This window comes from Muntiacus reevesi, chromosome 3 (genome assembly GCF_963930625.1).
Source record: "Muntiacus reevesi chromosome 3, mMunRee1.1, whole genome shotgun sequence".
Taxonomy (NCBI): domain Eukaryota; kingdom Metazoa; phylum Chordata; class Mammalia; order Artiodactyla; family Cervidae; genus Muntiacus; species Muntiacus reevesi.
The window spans coordinates 77,864,147-77,878,683 of NC_089251.1; the positions used below are offsets into that span (position 1 = coordinate 77,864,147).

At 37.2% G+C, this 14,537-nt stretch overlaps 1 protein-coding gene across 3 annotated transcripts in view; it reads right to left on the reverse strand.

Annotated features, from left to right (window-relative positions):
- Positions 1–14,537, reverse strand: part of EML4 (EMAP like 4) — a 147,824-nt gene that overhangs the window by 23,583 nt on the left and 109,704 nt on the right. For all 3 annotated transcript variants that reach the window (XM_065929374.1, XM_065929373.1, XM_065929372.1), the window contains 6 exons: positions 13,360–13,494; positions 13,118–13,253; positions 2,572–2,723; positions 1,347–1,472; positions 1,131–1,262; positions 347–414 (listed from right to left, as the gene is read on the reverse strand). In XM_065929374.1, the coding sequence (XP_065785446.1) occupies positions 347–414; positions 1,131–1,262; positions 1,347–1,472; positions 2,572–2,723; positions 13,118–13,253; positions 13,360–13,494 (749 nt within the window). The remainder of the gene's footprint in view (positions 1–346; positions 415–1,130; positions 1,263–1,346; positions 1,473–2,571; positions 2,724–13,117; positions 13,254–13,359; positions 13,495–14,537) is intronic.

Sequence of the window (14,537 nt, forward strand, 5' to 3'; positions counted from 1 at the left end):
TTCATTTTTCTAACTTAATTAGTTAGTAACTGACTTAATTAGTTAAGGCTTCTTTTTTATTCTGCCTCCACCCCTGACACATGTTGAAGTGTGAACTCCATGGGGGCAGGGTTTTTTGCCTTGTTCTGTGATGGAGCCTGAATTCTCACAATTGGGTCTAACAAATGGTAGGTCCTTAACAAGAAATTACTGAGCAATTAAACGAGTATACGTAACAGAAAAGAGCAAAAGGTATAAAGCTGTGCCACTGAAAAGACCAATTCTCCAGACCAGACAGAGAACATTCCTGGGTTAAACGCCCCACCACTTAAGAGTACTCCGCTCACGTTTCCCTTGGAGACCCTACCTGCCTGAGTGCGTTCCTACGGCCACCACTGTGCCACCTGGATGAAAGTCTGCACAGTGTCCCGGTTCCTAGAAGAGAGACAGACAGCTGTTGGGAGCACACGAGAAAGTCTCCCTAGATCTACGGGAAGAGTGGCAAACATTTGAAAACAACTTGTTTCACATAAACATGGAATCTCAATCAACTTTACTACAGCCAATGGGAATACCACATGGACATAAGAGGAAAAAGAATTTCAGAGCAGGAAGGGGACATGCTGGCAGAGTGGGAGGGGGAAAGGCCCACCAGCTTGCGGCGAGGCAGTGGAACAGTAATAAGGGTAACAACAAACATTTGTACAGTTCTTTAGAGTCTGCAAAGAACGTGTATACACCTTTTAGGCTAGAAAAGGTGAATATCTGGGTGGGGTAGGGAGGAAACACAGTAAGAGACCAACTCAAAAAGAAGACAGTAGAATCTGTTAGTGAGTAGTACTTACTGAACCCAACTGCCCCACCACCAGCAGCCCAAACATGTCCGTAACAATTAACACTCCATAAAGATGTGAAATATTCTTGATTTTTACTACTGAACCTGAGCTTCTATCCTGTTAACTTGCTTCTTTGGAGTGGGTTCATGATGTACTTTGTAACTAAACACTCTGCCCTTATCCCTTCCTCCTTACTGAACTATAGCAATACACCTGGTTTTAACGAATACTGAGTCCTTTTTGCTTTGCTGCTACCAACTGTCAGTTTTAGGGAGTTTCTGTGGGGAAATTATAATCACATTTTGCTTCACTTACATCTACAAGCCTGGTCCATTCCAGCCTGTGTTCCACCGAGTTCCACATGCACACTTGTCTGTCCTGAGCACAAGTCAAGAGCAAGTCTTTGAAGGGATGTGTGGCAAGACCCCAAAGCTCATCTGTATGACCCTGAAAAAGAAACATGCCGATTATTATAAGAAACAAAGGGTATCATCAAAATTTTCAGTTAATGGTTAAAATCATACAGCTTACCTGTACTTCTATTTGGAAGCCATCATTAAATGTTCCTCGTAAAATAAAGTTTCGTGATGTGCCGACCAAAAACTGATCTGCCTTTCCTTCTGCTACAGCTCTGATTGTTCCATACTGATCAGGAACCTAAAAAAAAATTTATATAAAGCCACCACACAAACAATACAATGTGTTAATCAACCTGCAGACTGAAGTTATAGCTGTACACAATTATGCGGTAATAAATGACCGAATTTCAAATTTGAAAGTACAAGGTAGTTTTATATTAATAAATTATTTATTCAGACATTTACATTTTATACACAGAAGCTATAATGCATTATCAACATTCTTTGCTTCAATTTCATTTTTATGCTTCAATTTTAAATTCACACTTTATATGATTTTAAGAGAAGGATTATGAGTAGGGGATAAAGGAATAAGTTCTGAGAGATTACATGAAGACTGTGGCCTGATTTTGCTACTTACTGGTTATATTATTTTGGGTAAGCCATTTAGCCTAAGACAAATTTCTGTGTTTATAATATGGGCATATATCTTCTTGGAAATAAAATCCAAGAGCAGTACGTCAGAATTCTCTTTTTAAGAGATTTTGTCTGCAAAACATGTTGTAAGTAGAGAAGACTGCGCGTAAATTCAAACTTTAAGTCACCAACAAATAGAAGCAATACTGAACTGTGAGATTTGCCTTTGCTCTGACAATCAGTGATTTAAAACACTATTCTAAACCATTTCACTTCTTGAGATCTCAATTCAACTTTCACTGAACACATAAAACCTGCTAGGTTTTAAGGACATACTTTGTTTATACCATGAAGCAGACATACACAGAGATATAATCAGCAATTATTACTAAGCCCATCATTTAAAAGATTATTTTTGAATTTTAAAATTAAGCTGGTCATCTTGTATACCATGGAATAGAATATTTGATAGATGTCTGGCAAATTTTAAGTTTATATGGTTATGTGATTATTTCTGGGTCACTAAAAAATAATGTCAGAAATAAGTAAGCAAGTTAATTATTCTGCCCATTTTTCTTATTCTTTCAAATTATTTGGCTTAGTGAATAGTCCTTTTTTTCCTGGTTTATTTCAAGGGAATGAAATGACAAGAATGTATACAAATTTTCCAGAAAAGTGTAAGTTATCTTAATGTGGGACAAAAGACATGAGTTTAGAGGGTTTAACATTTTAAAATGTTTATGTTCTGTTTTCATCCTTACCTCTATTTCTCTTTCAGGATTCAGATCATGATCCCACAGAATTATTTTTCTGTCTTTCCCGCCTCCAGTTAATAACATCCCATTTCTCATCTGACAAAGTGTGAACACACTGCCATCATGAGCTTTGATTTGTTTGCTGATCTGATAAACACCTAACATAATGAGAGGTAAAATAGAAACACTAGTCATAACACTTTCCATCAGATTTTAGTGTCTTTTTGGGAAAAAACTTCAGCAGAACTACAGAGTAAGTAATCAGAAGTTCTCATGACTCAACAATCAAAAATCTATTTCCAGCCAATTCTTCCACAGGCAGATAGCAAAGCTTAATACAATCTTTGGCATTCATGCTTATATTTACTCACTCTGAAAATAATTCAAAATATATTCTTACAAAAAGGCAGGCTAAAGTAGTGACAATTCCACAGACAGGAGGGGATATATTAGCCTCAGAACTTTACTATCTCTTACAATCATCTCATTTAACAGTTCAGGTAGATATTACTCCTCTGATTTTATAACTAAGCACACAGGTATAGAACTGGCTTAACCAACACCACATGGTTAGCTAGTGACAAAGCTGTGACCGGAACTCAAGTCTCTTATATTTAGTGTTCCTTTAAGTTTGCACAAGAGTCTTCATTTCCTCTTGGGGCAAGTCATAATGTTTAACATTTAACCACTGTTGACCTGGAGACCTTCTGCTCTGCCAAGGATAGCCCCTTTTATTTGCTGAGATACTGGGGAAGGTATGGGGCAGAAGGGGCACTGGTGGCTTGGAGCAGTGGCTTTGGACCAACCAGAGAAGTATTTTAAAAACTGATAGCTATACCAGCATGAGAGCTCAACGATGGCCCAGCTTTCTGGTATGCTCTTAGCACTTCACAAGCACCCAGGAAGGAACAAGGCAGGTATAAAAATATAATCAAAGCCTCTTTTTATCTGAAGATAAAAGAGTTTGGTATTCAAGCCCTTTTCCTTGGTATTCATGATGCCTTATTCAGAGAAGGTCTTCCTAGAGTTGAGGGAGCTCAGCCTGCTGCTCCGTGATGACCTAGAGGGGTGAGAAGGGGTATGGGGTGGAAGGGAGGCTCAAGAGGGAGGAGATAAATGTATACTTATTGCTGATTCATGATGTTGTACGGCAGAAGCCAACACAACACTGTAAAGCAAGTGTCCTCCAGTTAAAAAAAATTAAAAATAAATGAATAAATAGAAAGCAGGGGCAGATGTATGCAATGTGCAAAACAAAATTTATTTTAAATACTCAATGCTTAAAAAAAACACACTAAAAGCTTTTTGGAAGATGGTATCTTGCAGACTAATTACCAGGTTCATAATGGCCAGGTAGAGCCTGGTTTAAACATGACTAGTCAGTCTATAAAATACACCTTAGATTCCCTTGGCAGGGGCGGGGTGGGGGATGGCATGGAAATTAAGTTTAAAAACTATTGAGTGGGGGAAATGGATGAAGCTGGTTAAAGGTACAAACTTCCAGCTATAAGTTCTGAGAATTTAATGTATAACATGGTGACTACAGTTAACAATATAGTATCATACATTTGAAGATGCTAAGGCAGTACATCTTAAAAGTTCTCATCACAAGAGAAAAATCTGTAACTATGTGAAGTGATGGATGTTAACTAAACTTATTGTAGCAATCATTTTGCAAGATAAACATATAGCAAATCACCTTATTGTATACCTTACACAAAGTTGTGTGTCAATTATACCTCAACAAACTGGAAAAAAACTGTTCATTTTCTAATAAAATTGCTCATCAGCTGACAAATGGATAAACAAAATGTGGTATTATTCAGTGACAAAAAGGAATGAGGTACTAATACATGCAATAACATGGATGAACCTTGAAAACATTAAGATGCAACTGAAAGAGGCTGTTCACAAAAGACAATATATTTTACGATTCCATTTACATGAACTGTCCAACACAGGCAAATCCAAAGAAGGCAAGTGGTTGCTAGTGACTGAGGAGAGAGAGGAATGGGAAGTGACTGCTAATGGGCACAGTGTTCCATTTTGGGGTGATAAAAATATTCTGAAGTTAGACAGTGGTAATAATTACACAACTCTGAATATATTAAGAATCACTGAATTGTACATTTTAAAATGATAAAATTTTATGGTATTTGAAGTATATAATCTCAGAGAAGATGTTAAACTGAGATTGTTCATTTACCATTTGAGCTGCCATTATATGTTAATATTAACTAAAATTTGTAGGGCTTTGGTATCTTAAAAAAATTATGCTATAGTTGACTCTCAATATTACTCAGTGTGAGGCAGCTAGTGGCACAAATAACTTAATAGATGGGTATCTCTGGCAAAGAGAAAGGAAAGGGCCTGCATGCTTTGGAGTAGACCTTGCCTGATTCAGCAGAGCTGGGAGCAAAGCTCCAACAAACTTGCTATTCAGGTCAACTGCCTCAGCTCACATCAACATTCATCACCTAAAAATACTTTAAACACTGAACACCACAACTGTGTCCAGTAGGATACCCAGCCAATTATCTATCATGGCTCTGATGTGATCGAGAGAGAGAGAACATCTGAGAGACGCGAACTTTCTGCGAGTATTGCTGGCTTTATTTGGGCAGTTAAAAGTGGGGGTGAGGGGTGAGAGGGAGCAGGAGCTTATTTTTCTCACGCATGGTCAAATGAACAAAAGTAGTCTGAGAGTACCACGTGAGAAATTATAAAATGCAGGGGTGTGGTGTTTTACAACTCTCCATCAGAAAGCAGGAAAGTGAAATACAGCTTTTCTATTTTAAATTCAGTCTTCCTTACTTCTAAACATTACAAATACCTTGTTAACTTAAGATCTTCCTAGAAAGACAGAATCTTAGAAAATGGAAAAACTGAAGAACAAATGCTCCATCAAGAATAAAAATACTCTACTTTAGATAGTATTTACCTACAAAGTAATTTATAGTCAAAGATTTCCTTCTCATGGGTCTATATTTCTGACATTCTAATTTAAGCCAAATAATGTTTGAAATACCTGCCAAGAAAAATAATTATCCTTGTATTTAAAAATCTACTGTACCTCCAGGCACACTCATGGCCAAGTCTATCCAAGCTTAACTGCAAATCCCCCCTTTATTCTCAACTTTAACAGAAACAAGGTTTCCATAAAAAGCAAGTTTATCTTGACTGCCAAATAAAGACTGTTTGGAGGGCTTTCTGTGCCTTTTTAAGTATAGCATCAAATGTTAGGGAGACTTTAAAATTTATGTTATATTCCTGTATGTGAACTCAGTCACTAAGCCATGTCCACTCTTTGTGACCCCATGGGCTGCAGACCACCAGGCTCCTCTGTCCATGGCATTTCCCAGGCAAGAATATTGGAGTTGGGTTGCCATTTCCTTCTTGAGGAGATCTCGACTCAGGGACTGAACCCACATCTCCTGCACTGGCAGGCGGACTCTTTACCACTGACTCACCCAGGAATCCCATTATATTCTCAGCAATGTGCAAATGTACCCATGTTGATTATTTGGTGAAATGGTGTTTCGAAGTTCCTTTAAGGAACCTGGTAAAGACTTAAGAATAATGAACATTTTAAGGGGGGTATACATACTTTCAACCTCCCCCTCAACTTAAAGAATCCTGAAATTTTTCAAGTAAGAAAAACTCTGAACTATTTCATATATGTAGGGAACAACAAACACTTTGTACCCAAGTAAGAAACAGAAAATACTGAAACAACCTAAGTGTCTACAGATGGATGAATGGATAAAGAAGATGTGGTATATACACAATGGGATTAAAAAAGATAGAAATCCTGCCATATGCAACATAAATGAATCTTGAGGACATTAAGCTAAGTGTAAAAAGTCAGAGAAAGACAAATAAATACTATGAGATCTCACTTATGTGTAGAATCTAAAAAAAAAAAGAATTCACAGAAAGACAACAGGCTGGTGGTTGTCAGAGGTGGGGGTGGGGGTAGAAGAAATGTGTGAAGGCAGTTAAAAGGTATAAACTTTGAAATTTAATGCATAGCATGGTGACTATATACTTTAAAGTATTTTTGAAAGTTGTTAAGGGAACAGATCTTAGAAGTTCTCATCACAAGGAAAAAAACTATAACAGTGAGGTGATGTGTGTTAACTAAACTTATTTTGGTAATCATTTTGCAGTACACACAAATATCGTTCTCATCACAAGAAAAAAAAATTGTAACTGTGAGGTAATGCATGTTAATTTATTTTGGTAATCATTCTGCAGTACATATAAGTATCAAGTCATTATACATAAGGTTACATATTAAAAACTATATATATTAAGCTAGACAAGGTTATATATGAAAATATTATAAAACTGGAAACACAGGAAACAGAAAATACTAATTACTTTGAAGATTCCCCTCAATTTACATTTAAGATAAGGAAAAAGTGGTTTGGAAGCAAGTGAGCTCCTTATGAGACATAAAACAGTTTTCGTTTGTCTTCTATTCACTAGAATAAAAGAATTAGCTGTGAAATTATACATTTTTTCCTGCAATTTCCTAAAGTCCCTTTATCAGATGCAATTATGACAGTATACTGAAATTTTGGTTGATAAAGACTGCCATGGGTACAGAAATATCTTATTAGGGAATATGTAAACTGTATCAATCTATTAAAATTTGGGGCAAGAATTTAGAAATGGAAACTATGAACATCTGTTCTGATCCCGTCTTACACATTTATTTTACTAAACTCACCAAATCCTCTCTAGCCTTACTTACATAACGGAAAACTCCACATATAAAGGAAGAAACCAAATTCTCAGCAAGTTTGCTCATAATAGGGTCAGTCACATAGCAAATTTCAGCAGCTTGCAAGATTAGATTTTCTGTTTTCTGTTTGTGTCTATGTAGATTTTCTCTGCACAAAGGGTAAGGCACCAGTTTTTCAGACAAAAACAAAAATAAATAAAAACAATTCAGAACCTTTACCAGCCTCTCATCTTGCACACTAAGGCCAATGAAGGGTGCATTTATATCCAAACTCTCAGACAGGTAGGATAATATATGTCAACAATTTAAGTCACTGTTTTGATAATATAATACTGTTCCTGTCATTTCTGATACTGAAAATATATGCCTAGGAAAGAGAAAAGAGAGTAAGAAGAAAAAGAAAAGAGAGTGGGGAAGGCAACTGATAATACTGCTCTTCTCTCTTTTTTCTTAAGGATCCTCAACCAGAGTTTCTGGGTCAGTGAACACATGGAGATCTGGACAGAGTGTTATTCCTGGAGAGGGCAAGGAGGTTCTGGACAGGTCCCTTCCCCAGGCCTTGTCCTAATCACCTTTCTCATCTGACTGTTCGAGTTACCTCCTTTCATCATAACTGGTGATCTACTTTGCAATGGCTACAGCGCTCAGGCCAGGTGCCAGGACTGGAAGGAATTTACTGTCTATCCGCCATGATGCCTCAAACTGCACGTATGGTCACTTGCTCGCACTAAGGATGATGATGGTGAAAGATCATCAAACTGAAATGAGAGAACTCATTTCAACGGCTAGTTCTGAAGGCTCTCGGCTAATTAACAGATGTCTTCAATTCTTGGTTTTTATGTACGGAAAGGGCTTCCCTTATGGCTCAGCTGGTAAAGAATCAGCCTGCAATGCGCGAGACCTGGGTTCGATCCCTGGGGAAGGGAACAGCTATCCATCACAGTATTTTGGTCTGGAGAATTCCATGGACTGTGTATAGTCCATGGGGCCGCAGAGTTGGACACTACTGAGTGACTTTCATACATGGAAAAGGGGTGTGAAGTGGAAGACAGTAATGTCACAAATATAAAAAAAAAATCCTCAGGGAAATGTCTCAGGAACCTCAGGCTGGTTCCCCATAACCTCCTTTTTCTTTCTCCCTCTCCTACTAATAAAGAATCTCTCTCTACTTCCAATCCACTGACTTTAGAACAAGGTGTCTAATTTTTCTCTCATAATCTTCTACCTTGAAGGAAGTATTATATATGGTTCTCTGGATACTGTTTCAGTTTTATTGTCCTTAAACAGTATGGATAAATAGGGTTGAATAAATGCTATTTTTTTCAATTTAATTTTTATTTTGGAGTATAGTTGATAGAAAATGTTGTGTTAGTTTCAGGTATAAAGCAAAGTGATTCAGTTATACATTATCTATTCTTTTACAGGTTCTTTTCCTGTAAAGGTTATTATAGAATATCAAATATAGTTTCCTGTTCTATACAGTAGGATGTTGTTGATTATATATTTTATATATATTAGTGTGTATGTGAAAAAAGGCTATTTTCAATAACTTTCCTCTGATCTCTTCATGTACCAAAGAAAAGGGCAAAGTGGACCTGTATATCTGAGCACAAATGAGACTTGAGAATAAAAATATATCTGTATTTTTAAGGAAAACTAATTTGAGGTTAATACTGAATGAACTCCAAGGCCCACTACTGGGGGTGGGAAGAGGAGCTGGGGGTGGGGGGTGAGAAAAACAAAAAGAAGAACGGGACTAATTATGAATTTATTCTTTTTTTCTCTCTGCTCCCATTTTACCACATGGCCACGCACGCTGCTCTCACAGATACCTCCAGACTCAGTCCAGGGGAGAGTGAATCCTTTAGTCTGTTGCTATGTTCGGAAAAGGAGATGAGAAAGGGAGAAAGTGTACCACAAATGTAGTAATTGGGACTATCTTTCTATATTACAAATAACTGTGTTATCCAACAGCTGTTAAGGTACTTGTGGAATCTACAAAAAGGTACAAAATAACTTATCTACAAAACAGAAATAAGAGTTATAGATGCAGAAAACAAACTGACAGCTGCCAGGGGGTAAGAATAGCAGGAGAGATAGGAAAGCCTCCCTCGGTGATTAGTACAAAGAAATAGAGGAAAATAACAGAATGGGAAAGACTAGAGATCACTTCAAGAAAATCAGAAATACCAAAGGAACATTTCATGCAAAGATCGGCTCCATAAGGACAGAAATGGTATGGACCTAACAGAAGCAGAATATATTAAGAAGAGGTGGCAAGAATACACAGAAGAACTGTACAGAAAAGATCTTCATGACCCAGATAATCACCATGGTGTGATCACTCACCTAGAGCCAGACATCCTGGAATGCGAAGTCAAATGGGCCTTAGGAAGCATCACTACAAACAAAGCTAGTGGAGGTGATGGAATTCCAGTTGAGCTATTTCAAATCCTAAAAGACGATGCTGTTAAAGTGCTGCCCTCAACATGCCAGCAAATTTGGGAAACTCAGCAGTGGCCACACAACTGGAAAAGATCAGTTTTCATTCCAATCCCAAAGAAAGGCAATGCCAAAGAATGCTCAAACTACCGCACAATTGGACTCATCTCACATGCTAGTAAAGTAATGCTCAAAATTCTTCAAGCCAGGCTTCAGCAATACGTGAACTGTGAACTTCCAGATGTTCAAGCTGGTTTTAGAAAAGGCAGAGGAACCAGAGATCAAATTGCCAACATCTGTTGGATCATTGAAAAAGCAAGAGAATTCCAGAAAAACATCTATTTCTGCTTTATTGACTATGCCAAAGCCTTTGACTATGTGGATCACAATAAACTGTGGAAAATTCTGAAAGAGATGGGACTACCAGACCACCTGACTTGCCTCTTGAGAAACCTGTATGCAGGTCAGGAAGCAACAGTTAGAACTGGACATGGACCAACAGACTGGTTCCAAACTGGGAAAGGAGTACGTCAAGGGTGTATACTGTCAACCTGCTTATTTAACTTATATTCAGAGTACATCATGAGAAACGCTGGGCTGGATGAAACACAAGCTGGAATCAAGATTGCTGGGAGAAATATCAATAACCTCAGATATGCATATGACACCACCTTTATGGCAGAAAGTGAAGAACTAAAGAGCCTCTTGATGAAAGTGAAAGAGGAGAGTGAAAAAGTTGATTTAAAGCTCAACATTCAGAAAACTAAGATCATGGCATCTGGTCCCATCACTTCATGGAAAATAGATGGGAAACAGTGGTTGAGTTTATTTTTTTGGACTCCAAAGTCACTGCAGATGGTGACTGCAGCCATGAAATTAAAAGATGCTTACTCCTTGGAATGAAAGCTATGACCAACCTAGACAGCATATTAAACAGCAGAGACATTACTTTGCCAACAAAGGTCCATCTAGTCAAACTTATGGTTCTTCTAGTAGTCACATATGGATGTGAGAGCTGGACTATAAATAAAGCTGAGTGCTGAAGAACTGATGCTTTTGAACTGTGGTGTTGGAGAAGACTCTTGTGAGTCCCCTGGACTGCAAGGAGATCCAACCAGTCCATCCTAAAGGAAATCAGTCCTGAATGTTCATTGGAAGGACTGATGTTGAAGCTGAAACGCCAATACTCTGGCCACCTGATGTGAAGAGCTGACTCATCTGAAAAGACCCTGATGCTGGGAAAGATTGGGGGCAGGAGGAGAAGGGGATGACAGAGGATGAGATGGTTGGATGGCATCACTGACTCAATGGACATGAGTTTGGGTAAACTCCGGGAGTTGGTGATGGACAGGAAGGCTTGGCGTGCTGTGGTCGATGGGGTCGCAGAGTTGGACACGACTGAGCGACTGAACTGAACTGAGGGGATAAGGAGGAGAAGGCATAAATTGGGAGACTGGGACTAACACATACACACTACTATATATAAAACAGGTAACTTATAAGCACCTACTGTATAGCACAGGGAACCCTACTCAGTACTCTGTAATGGCCTATATAAGAAAAGAATCTAATAAAGAGTGTATATATATATATATATATATACCTATGGCTGATTTACTTTGCAATCCACCTGAAACTAACACAACATTGTAAATCAACTATACTTCAATAAAAATTTTTAAAAGTTAAAAAAAGAAAGAAAGGAAAAGGTTCTTGGGCCCATCTTTTTTTTAAGTGGATAAGGAGCCATTTTAATGACTATTTATAAAATGATACCTCTAAAGTTTGCAGGTGTTAAGTTTTAGTATTCTGATAAATCTAATTTCTCACAGGCAGGTCTAAGGTTTCAGCTGAATCCCAACTCCAATAAGTAGAATTCTGAAGTATAGAGTATAATGGAAGTATAATGGAGTCTGATTACATGATGTATACTACTGTATGCTAGTACTAGTAGTATATGTATACTACTGTATACTGTATTACAATGAGGTATACTATTCTTATACTACCCATTTAAAAATAACTTCAAGCTTTTAACAGAGAGCTGCTTTTACTGAGAGCAATGTTAATCCTGCATGACTTCTGTCATTTAGCCACATAAGATACTAGTTTTCCAAAGCTCCAGTTTCAGAATAAATGTAGAGTTATCGCTCTTTTTCAAGGATAATCTTTCTTCTGATGTCCAATTCAGTTATTCCCATCTCTCTTATGAGTTTTCATCTTTTTTCCACAATACTCATTTTACTTTTAGGTTTAGTCAACCTTAAAGACTACTGATTCGAGTAACTCTACTTTTCATTCCATTTTCAACTGGGATTCTCAAAATTCTCCATTTAAAAACTGGCTATTCTACACTCAGCTGTTCTACAGCCTTCATTTTTCTATTGAAATTGTGAACTTTAATGGTCTTTTCTTGGTTCTTATTCTTCTTGACCTTCTTATAGACCTCCTTCCTGACACTCCTGGGAACTTTCCCCTCTTCCTTTTTCAGGAGCACTAAATAAAAAGTTCTGTCTTACTAACTTTTCTTTTTTAAAAATCTGTAATCCTTGAAGGCTCTTTTCTGGTCATCTAACTGTGGGACAAAGTATCCTTGGCCTCATAGTTCTTCTCTCTTCCATGGTGAACTCAATCAGTTTTAAGGATTATTGTGAATAACTCAAAAAAATCCGTACCTTTAATCTCGATTTGAATTTTCAAGGGCTTAGTATATATTAGTTTAAATTGATAAGAGCAACTGCAAAACACTACTATTTTTTAAAACAGTATTTCCTTCATGCTGGCTAGCTCTTGTTTCTGTTAACACATGACAAATTCATTCACACTATCCTGGAAGTGTCATTCCTTCATGCTGGCTATTTCTTGTTTCTATTAACACATGACAAAGTTATTCACACTATCCTGGATGCGTCACAGTCATAACCGTTTTTCTCCCTTAATGTACACTGATCCGTATCTGGGATTAAGTTTCCCTATCTTCTGCAGTGTTCTACATTCATTATGGCTGAGCTTAAATACCATTTCTTCTGTGAGGGCTTCACAAAACATTGAAGACTGGGGTGACTTCTCCCTCAATCTCTATAGTTTTTAACATGGCATCTGTATTATCTTTTCTAATTATTTTGTATTAATCTCCTGGAAGGAAAGGTAGTCAAATGTAGGCTATATATGCTAAATAAATGAGTAAATAATTTGATTTAAAAAAAGGTTGTTATGAAGAACTGTAAAAAATGAAATGTATGTTAGTGACTCTCATACAGTCTCCTTGCAGCTCTCTCTCTCCTGGTCTGGGTAACAGATGGGACTGCAATAGTGGCATTGTAAACTAAAAAGAATGATTTGAACAGGAGAATACTGTACCTTTAGGCCCTTTCCCAGGTGTGGGCTCTACAGTAGTTTTGCTCCATATGAGTATGACTCCACCTGAGTCTCCAGCAAGAACATCTCCATTTCCCAAGAAAGCTAAACACTGCACAAATTTTGGTTTTTCATATTTCTACAATGAAACAATGAGAATTTTCAGTTTGTCCCTTTGGCATGATGACTTTATGCTTACTCAAAATTAAAGTTCTATAATGAAGTTGTAACATTCTGATCCTTACCCCAAAAACTCCCTGTTTTTTTGTTAGTGAATTGCCACTCCAGGTCCAGAAAAAAATATGTGATTTACCACATGTTATTATGATATTTGCATCTGTTGGATGGAATCCCACAGCCAAAACAACTTCATTTGTTGTCTGTGAAAAGAGAAATATAGCTTTAGATGCATGTATATCCTTATCTTCATTAAATACCAGTTACAGGTCCTGATAATCAAAGACACGGAATTTTAATTTTTGGCCATGCCACACATAGCATGTCGGAGATCAGTTCACTGACCGGGAATCAAACCTGTGACCCCGACAGGGGAAACACAGAATCTTAACCACTGGACCATCAGGGAAGTCCCAAAGATAGGGAAAATTTTTAAGGAAATGCCTTTTCTTCCAACGTCTATTTTCCTGAAAAACTTAATAGATTTTTAGAATAAAATGGTTTAAATTTGATGTCCTTATCTTATTATATCATCTTTTATGCCATCTATATATAATAACTCTGCACTAAAAAGACATTTACACAAATTACAGTTTTAATTTCTTGCACATTCAGGGAATAGAACACTAAAACTAGCAAATGAAAGAGCAATACAAATTCTGTCCTAAAGACACTGCCATTTTGGTCTTAAAAAAAAACCCAGTTTTTGTACTATTACTATTGATCATTCATTCAAGAAAACATTACTGATTTAGAGATTCATCCTCAGACTGAAGGCTGAATGGTCACTATAGATTCCTATAGAATGAAAAATCAAACAAACAAAAAACCACAAAGCGCTTTTATGCTCTTTCCACCAAAAAAACTAAGAAAGGGACCTAGTTAAACTTAGAAGCTTTTGCACAAAGGAAACTATAAACAAAATGAAAAGACTACCCACAGAAAGGGAGAAAATCTTTGCATACGATTCAACCAACAAGAGACGAATCTCCAAAAAATATATACAGCTCAGTCTCCAACAAAGAAATGAAAAAGTGGGCAAAAGATCTAAATAGACCTTTCTGCAAAGAAAACATACAGATGGCCAAAAGGCACAAGAAAAGATGTTAGATATTGCTAATTATTAGAGAAATGCAAATCAAAACTATAATGTGGTATCACTTCACACCAGTCAGAATAGCCATCATCAAAAAGTCTATAAATAATGCTGAAAAAAAAAATGCTGGAGAGGGGGTGGAGAAAAGGG